At 50.2% G+C, this 15,352-nt stretch overlaps 1 protein-coding gene across 4 annotated transcripts in view; it reads right to left on the reverse strand.

Moving 5' to 3' along the window:
* The window catches only part of TECTA (tectorin alpha), a 78,964-nt gene that overhangs the window by 32,321 nt on the left and 31,291 nt on the right, over positions 1-15,352 (reverse strand). For all 4 annotated transcript variants that reach the window (XM_027081995.1, XM_027081996.1, XM_027081999.1 and 1 more), the window contains 3 exons: positions 14,163-14,755; positions 12,299-12,872; positions 7,017-7,618 (listed from right to left, as the gene is read on the reverse strand). In XM_027081995.1, coding sequence (XP_026937796.1) covers positions 7,017-7,618; positions 12,299-12,872; positions 14,163-14,755 — 1,769 coding nt within the window. The remainder of the gene's footprint in view (positions 1-7,016; positions 7,619-12,298; positions 12,873-14,162; positions 14,756-15,352) is intronic.

Genomic DNA, 15,352 nt, shown 5'->3' on the forward strand with positions numbered 1-15,352 from the left:
TGTACCCTGCTACTGAAGCACACATCGCATCTGTCTTATATTACAGCTGGCTGTCTACACCTCTGTCTCCACTACACGGTTAGGAGCAACCTGAGGGCAGGGACCACACTTTATTGATCCATACGGCCACCTTCCCCTCACCCGCTGCTGGGCGCCCAGCACAATGGAGACGGCACTGGATGCATGTTTCCTCCCGCAGATTTTAAATTCAGAAAACAAGGAAATCCCTTAAGTCAAACTCCGGAACTGCACGGCCCTTGAACCATTTTGATGCAGGTGAGCCAAATCCTGCAGCCCTTGGCTGGGTGAGTGCTTGATGGAAAACAGACTGTTGTGAGGGCTAAGAGGAGAGCTGGGCTTCCTCCTGAAAGAAGAAGGTGGCTGCCCACAGGGTGGTGGTCGTAGATTGCTCCCCGCCAGGAAATAACCCCGCTCCTGACCTCCTTAATCTCTCTCCCATCTGACACACCTGCCCCCAGCCCCACTGCTACCACCTTAGTTCAGACTCTCATCACCCTCCACCTTGACTCTTGAATATGCCCCCGACTGGTCTCCCTACCCCGGTACTGCCCCCCTCCTCCAGCCACTCACCACTGCCTCTCCAATATTTTTTAATGCAATTGAAAGCAATTAATTAATACTTAAAACCCCCTGCATAGCTTGAATAAAATGTGGGGTACGCTTAGCACATGGTACAGGGCTCTCCAGGAGCTGGCCCCTGCCTCTCGGGCCCAACCCACTCACTTCCTCCACCCCAGCCATACCCAGCACTTTGCTGCTCCCCAGATGGACCGAGCTGCCCCGTTCCACGTGCCGTTTCCTTTGCTGCGAGTGTGGTGGTGCCTTCTGTGTCCATCCTTAGCAGTTGTGATTGTGAGTTAACGATAACTCGCAGCTGGCCTTGGCCAAAAGGGGGGCCCTTGGCCCAGGAGGTTATGACACCCCCATCCAGCCCCACCCCCACCTAAGGGCAGCCCTCGGCCAATGACTGACCAACACGGGGGACCAACTCTGTGCGCACGTCATGCACCAGAGCTCCCGGTGGCCCAGGCTGATGTCCAACTTAGACCACATCCTCGCTGAGCTCTCTGCCCTTGGTTCTTCCCTCACTTTCAGGAATCCCCACCTCAGACTCTGCCTCTAGGGAACCAACCTAAGACAGCAATGGTGTCCTTCCCCCATCCTCTCTTTCTCTGGGGCAATTTTCACCCTTCAAATTTCAACTCAGCGATCTCCTTGCCTATGAATATTGCTCCAGGCAGAATTCACTCATTCATCCAGGAGCCATCAGTTTGGCACTACTGTGCACCAAGCATCGTGCTCAACGCTGGAATAAAGCATAGGGCTCTTTCCCTAGGAGCTCACAGGCATGTGGCAGAGACAAGTACATAAACAGGTAATAATAACATCATCTGATGAAAGCAACAATAGAGATAAATAGATGCACAGGCACCAGACTCAGCCTGGGGACAGAATCAGGGATGCCCGCAGAGGATGGTGCCCACATCCGGTCCTGAAGGCTGAGTGATGTTGTCCAGTCAAGATAACTAATAAGGACCTGCTGTAGAGCACGGGGAACTCACACTACTGGATAACTAATAAGGACCTGCTGTAGAGCACGGGGAACTCACACTACTGGATAACTAATAAGGACCTGCTGTAGAGCACGGGGAACTCTACTCAATACTCTGGAATGGTCTATACGGCAAAAGAATCTAAACAAGAGTGGATATATGTATATGTATAACTGATCCACTTTGCTGTACAGCAGAAACTAACACAACATTGTAAAGCAACTATACCCCAATAAAAATTTTAAAAAATATAAACACTACTATATATAAAATAGATAACCAACAAGAACCTACTGTACAGCACAGGAAACTCTACTCAATATCTTGTAATAACCTATAATGGAAGGGAAAATGTAAAAAAAGACTATATATATATATGTGTATGTATATATACATGTACACACACACGCACATATATGTATGTATAACTGAATCACTTTACTGTACCCCTGAAACTAACACAACATTGTAAATCAACTATATTTCAATAAAAATTAAAAACAAAACAAAACAACAACAAAAAATGAAGGAATGAGAGTGAAGAAAAGGGAATCCCAAGAAAAGGGTGTAGCCTGAGCTGAGGCCAAGAGGAGGGGAAATGCCTAATAAGTATGAGGAATTACAGCAATTGAATGATGCTGGAGCATAAAATGTGACCTCGGGGATGATGGGAGATGAAGATGGAGAGGCGGGGAGGGCCTGGACCACGGAGGGCCTCGTCTGTAACGTCCCATGAAATCAAGCCTGAAAAAGACTCATTCATTTTCCAAAGAAGAAGTCGCCAGTGATCTTAGTAAGAGAACTTCAGTAGCGTGGTGATACCAGAGGCTAGGTCGCAGAGGTTAAACGGCAAACAGGGGATATGGAAGCAGAGATGTCTCTCTCCGGGAGTCTGGTAGGAAAGGGGAGGAGAGGGATTGGTTAGAAGAGGGATTGGATTGAATCGGGGTCAAGGTTTATCTTAGAACGAATATGTTTATGGGTTGAAGAGAAAAGCCCAAGACACAGGAGGGGGAGGAGATGAGAGACAGGCAAGAGGCTGAGAGGGCCAAAAAGGGATGGTGTAGGTGGAGAGTGGCCATGGAGAGGGGAAGAGATAATTCGTTCTCTGGAAAGAGGACAGGAGGTGAAGAGGGCGTGGTGATGGGTCATTTCAGAGACAGCATGGAGGGGGGAAGAGGAAGAGGGAGATCGTGCCTGGTGAGCATAACTTTCTCACCTGGGAGGCCCAGAGACAGAGAGCTCAGGTGTGCAAAGTCACCGAGGGAAGCAGAGGCCGTGGGGACTCCCACGAGCCTTGACAACTCGCACGAATAAACTAAAGCCTGAGCACCCAAGGGCTCACACGTGCTGGCTGGCTTTTCCTCCTGAGTTTCTCTGCATTCTCTATTCCTGGCTACTGGGTGTCAAGGAGGGGGCGATACCTTGGAGAGGCCATGTGCCTGGATTACAGCTCAAGGCCTTCGAGTCCTGTCACTGCCCAGGAGCACCTGGGAAAGGAAGGCCTCGACACAGACAGGCCTGCCCAGCTTCTCCCTGTCTCTCAGGCCCCAGGAATGCGACCTCCACCCCTACATCACTGCCCTGTCTGTCCCTGTGAAACGGAGGGAAAGAGAGAGGCAGAGGAAGGGAGGGGTGGATAAGGATGGATGGAAGAGGCCGGCGCAGAGGAGGAAGAGAGCAGGGCATGGGGATGGGTGGGGGAAATGTGTTTCTAATACTGAAGTATTGGAAATAAGGCCACATATTCGCTTTTCAGTAGCGAGCTTTCCTTTAAACAACTGGCTTTGATTGCCGCTACAGCTGTTCTTCAGCTGTTCTGAGGCCCCCTTCACACCCCCGCCCTGGATCTCCACTGACGTTTCCTTGTCCTAGGACGCCCTCTGCCTCTTTCACGGCCTGGCCAATGGATGCCTTCAGGGCTCAGGTCTGGATCATCTCTTGCAGAAGCCTTCCCTCCATCCCCCCAGGTGGCTCAGGCAACCTGTTCTCTCATGACACACCCCCCTTCCCCACTGCACGTCACATTTTTCTGGAACTTCACATCACGCTGACGTTCCCTGCAAACACGTCTGTCTCTCCCACTAGACCCTGAGTTCCCTTAGGACAGAGGCCTGTTTCTGACTCACGTTTCTACCCGAAGGGCTTGGCACAGAACAGCCTGTCAATGCAAGCCCATCAGATGCAACTGAGCCAGAGTGATGCTCAAAGCTTCCCTCTTCTCTCATGGCCACGGGGTGGGCAATCAGTGAGAAAAACACCAGCTCTGGAAGGTCCTGAGAGCCTGCCCCTTGGCCTGGACCATGCAGGACCCGGCTGTGCAGAAGCCTGAGGGAGATGGAGGAGAGAGGCCATCTCTATGGAGCTCGGGCTGTGGATGGCTGAGGCGTGGGCTCTGCGGTGCCCGGGAGTGGCTCACCTCTGTCGCTCATCCCTACTCCCTGGCTGGTATAAACATAGCATATTTATTTCTAATTTCCCTCGGCTTGGTGGGTTTCCCCACATCCTCAGTACTGCTTAATGCCGAGAAAGGTCAGAATCACAGAGGGACCCGGTGTCCCAAGGAGTCACTTCCATGTCACCTCCGTTTTTGCAAGCACCAGCAGTGACCCGGGCTCTGTGCTGTGTTTTGCCTGGCGCTCCACCGCGCGCTGTCATTATGACGGCCGTTATTCTTCTCTCAGGGAGAGATGGTGACTAATAATAACATCATGGGAAAAACAAACGCAAATCATTGAACAAGCAGATCCTGCAATGCATATTAATAATTCAAAGTAAATGCTAAATCTATCCCCTAGGCCCCAGAAGAAAAGAACCTTCAAGCATCCTGAACTTGGTCTTTCTGTCAGAGATCTGAAAGCTGTACACTCTATTCCCAGCTTGGGCATTTTGGACATCTGGTGACCTAGAAAGAAGAGCCCTGGAAAGGGTCCCCCCACCCCTTTAATCAATTCCTCCTTCATGCCCATTACTCTCTAATTACTCCCTGTTGTAGATTGAATTGTGTCCCCCCAAAAGGTATATTGAAGTCTTAACCCCCAGGACCTGTGAACGTGACCTTATTTGGAAATAGGGTCTTTGCAGATGTAATCATTAAGATGAGATCATGCGGGGAAAGGGTGGGCCCTCAATCCAATGACTAGTGTCCTTAAAAGGAGAGAGAGATTTGGCACAGAGGGACGAAGGCCATGAAAATACGGAGGCAGAGACTGGAGTTATGCTGCCACAAGCCAAGGGTCACCTACAACCACCAGAAGCTGGAGGAGAGCCTGGAACAGAGGTTCCCCTAGGACCTCGGGGGGAGCATGGCCCTGAGGACACCTTGGTTTAGGACTCCTGGCCTCCAGGACTGTAACAGAATAGGTTTCTGCTGTTTCAGGCCACCTAGTCTGTGATGCTTTGTGACAGCAGCCCTAAGAACCAATAGACCCTTCCCTCCGCATTTCTTTGTGGGAGGAAGAAACCAGCTGTGTAGTTCTCATGGCTCTTGACTTTAGGCGTGAGTGCATCTCATGAGACACGTGCCTGGAAGGTGAGCTGACCCAAAGGGAGGGAAACACCTGGTGAGAGAAGAGAATCAGCCACTGGGGAGGAGAGAAGGGAGAGCAGGAAAAAGAACAAGTGTTCATGAAGGTCCAGTGTCTATATGTGAAAATAACTGGGTCAGAAAACATGGGTAGCCTCAGATGTCTATATACCTAAACCTTGACAGCGTGTAACACAAGGCAGAAAATACGCTTTCAGAGTACACTGGATGGGACAGGGCCTGTTAACAGATTATATTTTAGAAGAAGAAAAAAACCTGAAAGGTAGAAAGGTGGAAAAGTGTTGAATGTCACAGAGATAAGGAACGATATCCAAAATTATAAATCTAAGGGCAGAAATATGTCAGAGGAGGAGCAAAGGAGAAAAGGGCAAATATGATGAAGCCACAGGGACAAAATGATTGATGTGTTTGTTTTAACACAATTGATGAAAATGGAGGAGAGGGAAGTGATTGTAAAGAGCGACTTTGACTATCTGGACATCTGTTGGAAACCTTTTGTGGCTAAAAGCAAGGCATCTGATACACTCCTAACCTGTCCAGGTGCCAATTTCATCTCTCAAATTGCTAAAGAAGTGACGAGCAGCAGAATGAAAGTCGTAGGAACCTTGGAAGAAAGGGCTTATTATGTTATCTCCTTCGTTCATTTGACAAATGCTCTGAGTGTCATAGCACACAGTATATTCATTTAACATAAAGATGGATTATGTGTGGTTCCTGCCTTCAAGGAGTCCACTATGAATATTGAGTGAGCTGGACATGAACATCATGGAAAAATACAGTATGATTAATGCCATAAATGATAGAGGAACCAACTGTTAGGTGAAACACAGAGGGTACCAATGGCAGTTTGGGTAAAATACCCAAGAAAAGGAAGAAGAAGGTTCATAGTGAGACTTCCATCTTAGATGCTAAGAAGGCACACTTTCCAGTAAACGTGAAAGGGAGGACAGTTTAAGAAGCTCAGAAACCTCTCTTTGTCAGAGAAGGGGGTTAAAGGAAATTCTAAGGAAGGAAAGAAATCAGCAGAGTTGCCCAAGGAAGTCTTTAACAGCTCAGAATTTGAAAGGGAATGTATATGAGAGGAAGAGGAACCTCCTTAGAGATAAATTACACCGCAGACCTGGGAGGATGGTGTTAAAAGGTTGACATCCTAAGTCAGCTCCTCCAAAATGCTAAAGCAGTGGCTTGCTGGTGTCCCAAGTGTTGCTCAGGGCGGGCCCTTGGGGGAATGGTGGCCAGCCTGTGGCTGCGGCTGACATCCTCAGGCTGGACTCGGAATGCATGGAACTCCTCAGCTCCTACCTGCTCCTGTCTTCATGGCCAAGGGAGTGAAAAGTAAGAAGACTGCAAGGGAGCCCCAGGGTGCTCCAGATGTGGACAAGACTCCTGAACTCCCAGGTCCCCTGGGAGCGAAAGGGAGACTGAAAGAGGCAGCAGGAGGCCCAAGGAGGCGAATATTTTGATCTCAGCTAAGGGAAGGAGGTGGGTTAGACAGCAGTACCACTTGTTGACGCCTAGTCCATGCTAGGTGCACATTCTCGTATACACACAGCGACTGTCTGAGGCCGCTCAGTGTAGCCAAGCTGGGACTCCATCTAGGTCTGTGCCGTCTCCAACACACTCTGCTACAATATGAAAGGCACCATTCCTAGAGCTGGCTCTGTTCCTAATTTGGTGCCTGTGACTTGGGTATTTTTCTCTCTGAGGGCCCTGTTTCCTTATCTGTAAGATAAAGTGATGGGAAGTCTCCAGGGCCCCTCTGTGCTCTAACATCCTCTGCTTTTCCTTGGATTCTGGACCTGCCTGGTTCAGCTGCAGCCTGACTTGCTGACCCGGGACCCCTATCCTCACATCCCCACGGCTCCCCTCCTGGGGTCTGGCCTGTGACCGCTCACCAGCACCGTGTGCTTGTAGGCCCTGTGAATCACGATGCTGTAGCCCAACACGGTCATGTCCACCTGCTTGACCCACAAGGCCAGCGACGGGTCCCGGTCCTCGTTCTTGGCTGTGACGACGAACTTGGGGAACGTGTCTGAGCTCGGCCTGCTTCCTGTGGTGCACAGGATGAGCGGGCAGCTGGTCTGGAAGTCAAAAGGGTAGCCGTCAAAGGTCAGGTAGTGGCCGTAGCCCGAGACGATGCAGGAGGCGTCGGTGCGGGCCTGGCAGTAGTAGAGGCCGCCCTCCTCCATGCAGTACTCGTCACCCTTGCAGGGGATGTTTTCACAGTGGACGCTGTTGTCTGTGCCATTGCAGTAGCAGAAGATCTGGCAGTCCAGGTCCACCCAGAAGGTCTCATTGGTGGCAAGTTGGTGTCCCTCAAAGTTGCAGCCACACTCGCTCCGGGGGACGCACTGGCTGCCTTGCAGGGCATAGCCCTCGTCACACTGACACCCCTCGGAGCAGCTGTCCACACAGATGGGGCCCAGTGCCAGGGTCTCACAGGTCTCTGTACACATCATGCACTCCTCGAAATGGCTGTTCTCCGGGCATTCCAGAGCTGAGGGTGGGCGAGGAGGAGATGGGATTGAGAAAGGGACAGAGGTCAGAGACAGAGTCTGTGTACACTCATTGGTATGCATGGGTGTGTGCATGTGTGTGCATGTATGGCTGTGTGCACAGTGTGCGTGCATGTGTGTGCGTGCAGGTATATAAGCTGCGTGTGACTTATCTGTCCAGCACGGTGAGCTCAGCAAATGCCATGTGATCGGCACCACTGCCATCCTCATTCGGGGTGATCCACAGGGCTCAGCAAGCCCCTCACTCACGTGCTCCTCTAGTGCACTTAGCTTTTCAAGTAGAAGATTCTGAGACGATGGGCCTGTTCTGAGCACCTGTGGCACACCAGGCACTGTTCTAGGCATTTTAGTGTAATTTTCTCAACAATCTGGATGGTAAGGACAGTCATATCACCCCTGTCTTATAAGTGAGGAAACTGAAGTTCAGGGACTTAATCCAGCTGATAAGTACTGGAGAGAGATTCGACTCTGCATCTCCCGACTCTGAGTCTCCTGACTCAAAGACTCCGGAAAGAGAGTCCTGGAAGGAACAAGCGCTCTGAGGCTGTAGAGACCTGTGGGTACCATCTCTGAGCTTCAGTTTCTTCTCTTATTAAATAAGGACAGTACTTACCTAGGACTGCTGTTCTGAGGATTAATAACCTAATATATCAAGCCCACAGTAGGGTCTCAATAAACACTGCACCCTTTCCCTTCTTACACTTCCCTCCATTACAGATAGGTTTCATGGAGGTGTTTCTACTCTACACGTTGGACCTTCCCTGTGTCTTTCATCTCTCTGCTCCTGGTGTCCTCTGACCCCTTCCACCTCCTCACTGACCTCAGCACATGGTCCTGCCCACCTCCTTTATTCACACCCTTTGCCCCTCCTGCACGGCCTTCACACAGCCAAATCCTACCCATCCTCCCAGTTTCATTTCAAGTCACTCTTCTGCCCAGAAGCCTTCCTTGATAGATCAAGACTGTGCGTCAGTAAGCATAGCACATACAATAACGGCGCATGCGGCTCACCATGGAATTCCGTGTAACTTCCCATGTCTCTTTATTATTTTTGTTTGTCAAAACTTGACATGAGCCGGGATGAACCCAGGGATACAGAAGAAATCTACCCACAGGTCTGTGTTCTCTAAAGATCTGTGAACGTCGTCACCGTCTCCTGGGAGTTTAAGATCTTGCCTTTAAGGCTTTCTTTAGGTCTTATGCATACGATCACTCCTTAAGAGGGTTTTATAATCCAAGGACACAAAGGACACTGTAGAGAAATTGCATGGCAATAATAGTTCCGCCCACAAGTACCAGCTCAACAGCTCTGCCCTATGGACTGAAAGCCAATCTTTTTTCCCTCTGGGCTAAAGGACTGTCTCCACCTCCACTGACTAGTTGTAGGCTAGTTCGGCACTGATTAAATATGTCTGTATAGAGCGATTTTCACATTTGTCTCTAAATTATGAATGTTATAACACTGACTACAGGCTTATGGTGATAGCAAATAACATGACTTATTTAAATGGCTCTCGTTTTATGACTTATCGTGTTGTCTGAATGTGTCTGAAAGTCTGGAACATGCAGACATGAAGTAATAAAACTTCCCCTGGCTCCTGAAATGCCTCTGAAATTACTTAATTGGGCAGCCTGGCTCTGCCAGCGAGAGCTGGTTAAAAATATCTGAACACAGAAGCAGTGGTTGCCTCTCTCCAGGTCCAAAGAAGATTGTGTTCCTGATTTGCAGCTGTCACTCAATCCAATCCCCACTCTGCAAAACCCTGACCAGATTAACCCCTTAGTACCCAGAGACTTGATTAATCAAGTGTGAGCCCTGGCCCTCCACCCGAGGAAGCCATGCTCCACGTGGCTGCTTCCGTCCACAAGTCTCTCTCTAAAAAAGGCACGAGCGTTTGCTCCAGCTCTTCAAGCCCCGATGAAGGATTGGGAGAAGTGATTCTCAGCAGGCATCGCACCCGGAAAAAGAGGGAATCACTGTCATCCCGCCACACGTCCTTCGCATGAGCCATGCCACCAAGCTGTGCTTCGCGCAGTACAAAAAAACCAACCAGAGACACTTCCTGCTGGGTCGGAGTTCATAGTCTAAAAGCATGGCACAGACACGGCCTGGCAACAAAATGGATTTGGTATGGGGCAGACTCTGTAATCCCGTAATGTGAATGAACTGTAACTAGAAAGTTGAGTACAGGAGCAGGGGCAGAGATCAGTTTAGACGAGCTAGAGGTGGGGCAAAAGAGGATGTGGGAAGTGGGTTAAAGAGAAGGCTTTGGGAAAGCATTCTAAGGTCCCACTAGATGTGGTGGTCAGTAGGAACCTTGGAGCCTCCCTCCCTTTAGGTGACTTTATGAATAGAGCATGCTTCCAGAATTCCACTGCAGATTCACAGCCTCTGTTACTAATCCCTCCGCAGTGTGGCTAGGGTCACCAGGGATATAACCGCCCAACTCTGAGATGATATTCCATATGCTCCTCTGGACTTCCGGTGCTCAGAAACCAGAGCATTATTTTTAAATAACGATATGTGGGGGGGGGGCAGGGGGGATATTCTTAGCTCTGTCTGAGATGTTACTATTGCAAAGGCTTAGAGACAAGGTAAGGATACCCCAATAGCAATGGGTAAGACTCACCCAGACCATAGCTTCTAATAACATTCCCCACCAAAATGAATCATGATTTTTCGGAGTGATGGTTGATTCTAGGCTGGGGTAGGGAAGGTTAAGAGGTGATGTGAAGCATCTCGTTAATCTAGAAAGTAAGAAAACGACAGAGGCATATCCGAAGGACGTAGGAGGCAACTGGAAGGGGCACCCACAGGCCAAATCTGTCATAATGTTAATGCCAAAATAACAAATGTGATATGAAACATAAACCATTGAAACAAACAGGAATCTGTGTGTCCATGTTGATAAGATAGATAGATGATTGAGGTAAATAAATAGATGGATGGATGGGTGGATGGATGATAGATAGGGGACAGGCAGGCAGAAGAGATAGGAGGGCTCTTGCTTACAGTAAAATGACATCTGCTGACGGGTACAAGTGGAGAGAGTGCTGGAGCTGTAAACTGTCAGCATGTGATCGTCATGCTGGAGATCAGCACAAGCAAAAGTCCTCAGTGGGCACTAAGCCGAGGAGAGGGATCGTGATGACAAGCGGCAGCGGCGTGGTCTTAAAGTACTTCCCCACAGACTGCCCATCAGTCACAAGACAGAAACGGAGCGACACAGAGTGGTGATATCTGACAACCCCTGACCAGGGGATCAACGTGCCCATCACCAGTGAGAGGAGGCTGAACAGAGTGTGCCCCACATGGGACCTGGTACCATGAGGAAAACAAGCCTCTCCTATGCAGGGGGCTGGGGGGGATGCAGAGCAGAACCCAGCCATGGCGGAGCACCAAATCCAAAGGGAGGGCCATTCTATTTCACAAGGGGGAGACTGTAATCTAAACATGACAAGATCACAAGAGACAAAGAAGCTAAGGGATTGTTCCAGACTTAAGGAGACCAAAGAGACATGACAGCTAAATGCCCCATGTGGTCGCGGACTAGATCTGCACTGAGGGGTAGGGGAAAGCCATAAAGGACACGACTGGGTCAACGGGCAAAATTGAAGTGGATATTACGTTATTGCATCAGTGTTAAAGTTCCTAAACTCAGTAACTGTACTGTGCTGTGAAGGAGTGTCTTGATTTTAAGGAAATATACACTTAACGTATTTAGGGGCAAAGGGGCATGATGTCTGCAACTTCCCTTCAAACAGAGAGTCAGTGAGAGAGAATGACAAAGCAAACAGGGCAAAATGCTAACAACAGGTCATCTGGGTAAAAGCTATATAGATATTCTTGTAATCCTTCTGTAACTTTAAAATTATTTCAAAATAAAAAGTTAAAAAAATAAACAAACTTAGGTAGGAAGAAATATAATGGAAGAGACATAACCAGATGTAAAGGATGGAATCTCAGGGGTAGCGCTGGTCTTCGTGAGGGCCGACCTTCTTGGGGTGGGAGATGTGGTCCAGGTGGGGCAGTCCTGCCTCCAGGCCTGGGTCCTGCCCTCAGCCACTTCTCCTTCTGCCCTTCCATTTACTCCTCCCCCTGGGCTCGCCCAGAACCAAGGGGATTATATGTCTCGTCTTCCCAGCAATTATTCTCATTACTATAAGTACTGCTGAGAGGGGTCAGATACTCTGGGCGCAAAATGAACAACCAGGCCCACGGGACTCTCTCAAGAACCATTGTCAGGTTTGCCCTGGGGAGCGGGGCTAATCTCTACTCCGGGAAAGGCACCCTGACTGATCGCCATGTGCTGAAATGAATGCGGTCCTGCCTTGCCAAGAGAGAAGGCGCCCACTGAGCCATCACAAAGATTTCCGGTCCTTTGACATGATGTGTCCCCTCTGCTAGATATAACCAAGGGTCAATAGCTAATTGTTCTACAACGAAGAGGGATTGTGTGATTAGAAACAACAATAAAGACGCGCAATAGTCTGGTCTGGGGGGACGAGCCTTCCAGAGGACACATCAGACTAGGGAAGATGTGCAGGGTTAATGAGATTGTCCTTGAGTGCGATTGCACCAGGAAGAGAAGAAGATCCGCGGTCTCGGTTATCAATGCCCCGCCCCGGCCGGCCGCCCCCATGGCGTCACCCGAACTCACGGCAGAAGTCGTGGGTCCTCCAGGGCTGCACCTCCACGTCGGCGTTCTTGCAGGCGCTCGCGTACCGGGCCACAGAGTCACAGAGCTCGGACTCGTTGCCCCCGCTCTGGCACAGGCGGAAGAGGCAGGTGCGGTAGTAGGCGGTGACGTTGACCACGCCGTGACACTCCAGGAAGGAGCTGTTGGAGGGGTCGTTGATGATGCCGCACATGGAACGGCTGCGGTAAAATTTCAGCAGCTCTGAGTCGTTGCCGCAGGCCTTCAGCAGGTCCCCACACTCCCCGTTGCAGATCTCCTCGAAAGTGGTCCAGCTTTCCAGGAACACCGCCAGGTTGTCCGTGCACTTGCCATTGGGGAGACAGAACTCCTCGCTGACGTTCGCGTTGAAGAAGCCACACAAGCCCCCCGTGCAGTTGAAGTAGGCGGTGGAGAGCCGGATGTACAGCAGACCCACGTCTGAGTATTGCACGGTCACGACACCCTTGGACTCGACGGTTGTGCTGTTTTTGTTTCGATAAATTTCCAGCTTCCCCGAAGGATGGAAAAAAGGCAGTTCCACTTCCTGACTGTTCACCTGAAAATTCAAATCGCTATCATCAGTTCCAGATACACACAGGGTGCCCACAATTTCCTAGGCTGTGAATAAAGACATGGCTCTGCCCCATGACTAGCCTTGGAGTAAGGTTGAGAAGCTGACAGTGTGTGGAAACCACACAGACATCAACTGTTTTTTTCATGGGCATCTTTGTTTCTTTCTTTCCAGCCTCCTCTGATCCAACACATTTGCTGTTTGTGTGTGTGAGACCCTAAACTAGTTCCAAACAAAACGGAAGTGTGAGCAACAGTCACCGTAGACGTGTGGCTTCCTCCTGTCCCCGACGTCCTGCCTTCTTCTTCTCCCTTCAAATTTTACTTTTCCTGTGTCTCAGCCCCTTGGAAGCACACAGTGTATATATCTAATTATCTAGCTGTCCATCCACCTATCTACCTATTATTATTTTGATAAATTAATTTCTGCCAGTGTGTCAATGGGAATAAAAACACAGCCCTTTCAGTTTGTGGATGTATGCTTTATTCACTGCATTGACTTTTGCTTTCTAAATTAGATGTCATGTGATATTATGAAATGCACATGGCACTGGGAGGAGGGAGATCTGCTCCTCCCTCACCCTCCATCACCCCCGCTCTGCCACCTTCCAGCTGTCAGGCCCACAGCCCTCATTTAGCCCTTTGGGAGCCTCATGTGAAAACAAGGAGTTGCACTCGATGATGCCCAAGATTCCTTCTTACTAATGATCTATGAGTCTGCATGCTTAGTGATGGGTATTTCAGACCAGGACAGCAGGGCGTGAGGCACCATGGCAGGCACCCCTTGTGCTACTCCACACGGATTCCCATCTACAGGAAAGAGATGCATCATAGTACAGGGTAAAGAGCACAGACTCTGGAGCCAGCTGACCCAGGCGTGAATCCCACTTTTATGGCTGTGTGTCCCGGGGGAAGTTACTTAACCTCTCTGTGCCTCTGTTTTCTCATCTGTAGAATGAGAATAATGATGTTATCTACCTCTTAGGATGAATGTGATACTGCTTAGGCTAGTGCTTGGCACACAGTAAGCATCCTATAAGTATTTGCTACTCTGGCGAGCTAGTTCTGCTCTAATTCGAGGAATTCCAGCTTCACTCCAGGTGTCCACCTGATGGACTTTTATTTGGTGCTGACAGTTAGAAAATGCTCCCATTTCGGAGTCATTGCCTTCCTAGAATCCGCTCACGGTCAGAGGCAGCCAGGCAAGCCTGAAGAGCGCGGCTCCTTCGCTTGGCGGGACTCATCAGGAAAGTCTCCAAGGCCACAAGGGTCTTACCTTGACCTCTGAAGCCCCGATGCCTTCTATCTTGACCTCCTGGTCGGCCACCAGGATCCGGAGGCCCCGCAGCCAAGCAGGCCCTGCTTCCGGCTTCTTCTTGTTGATGTCGATTTCCAAGTACTCTGGCCGCTCAGGGCAGGTCTTGAGGAGCGTGTAGGAGAACTCGACGGGGAAGGGGTAGGCGGCGCCGTCGAAGGTGTGCAGCACCTGGTTCTGGCTGAGCAGGCACAAGGTCTCCCGCTTGGGGAAGCAACCCTGGTAGCCGTTCTCCACTGTGCACACCTCCTCGCCACGGCACGTCTTGTTGAAGCAGTACACGTCGCCGCCCTCCTCACACAGGCACTGCACCGTGCAGTTGGCCGTGGCCCAGAAGAACTCGCCCATGGCGTAGTAGTGGCCGTCGAAGTCACAGCCGCACTTGTGCAGCGGGACGCACTGGCTGGTGCTGAGGACAAAGCCTTCGTTGCACTCGCAGCCCTCCGTGCAGGGCATGGCGCAGGTGTGGGAGGCCGTCAGATCTGAGCACGTGTCCGGGCAGCTGCTGGTGCACACGGAGTAGTGGCTGAAGCTCGGGCACTGCACCATGGACACTGACGTAGGGGAGAGGAGAGAGCGCGACAAGGTGAATGACCCAGGGGCTAACCGGCCAGATCCACCACGCACGGGGGCCTGGAGGAAGAACGCTCCTTCTGGACCAGTTGGCGCCTGGAGGGAAGGCCGAGCCACCACTCACTGGGGGAAGGGAGACTGAGGGTGCGCAAGGGGCGCAGCTGCTCTGGTAGTAACTACTGAGCAGTGTGATGGGGCGGGATCTCACTGGATCATCCTGACTGAAATAAAACTTCAGGTTCCTATCCTAACTAGACTCGACTGATTATTCAATACAGCTTTAGTACTGGGTGAATTACAACCATCGAGATGGTTTAAGATCTTCAACTGATGGGCATATAAGTTGGTCTGACTTTAAAGAACACGGCCCATTCCTAGGAGGAAATAAATCCAACTCACAGGAGAAATGAAAAATCTAACTCTTAGAGGAGGAATTTGAAAAAGTGAACTTTCAAACAGGGACCAAAGAAGACTGTGAAAATGAATTCTCTGGGATATTAAAAATAAGAAAGAACCTTAGCTATCTGAAAAGAACCTGTGTGCCTATTCCCCCAGGAGACTGAACTGGAACTGGATGC

This window comes from Aethalodelphis obliquidens, unplaced genomic scaffold (genome assembly GCF_003676395.1).
Source record: "Aethalodelphis obliquidens isolate GAN/ISIS:26980383/991018 unplaced genomic scaffold, ASM367639v1 scaffold46, whole genome shotgun sequence".
Taxonomy (NCBI): Eukaryota; Metazoa; Chordata; class Mammalia; order Artiodactyla; family Delphinidae; genus Aethalodelphis; species Aethalodelphis obliquidens.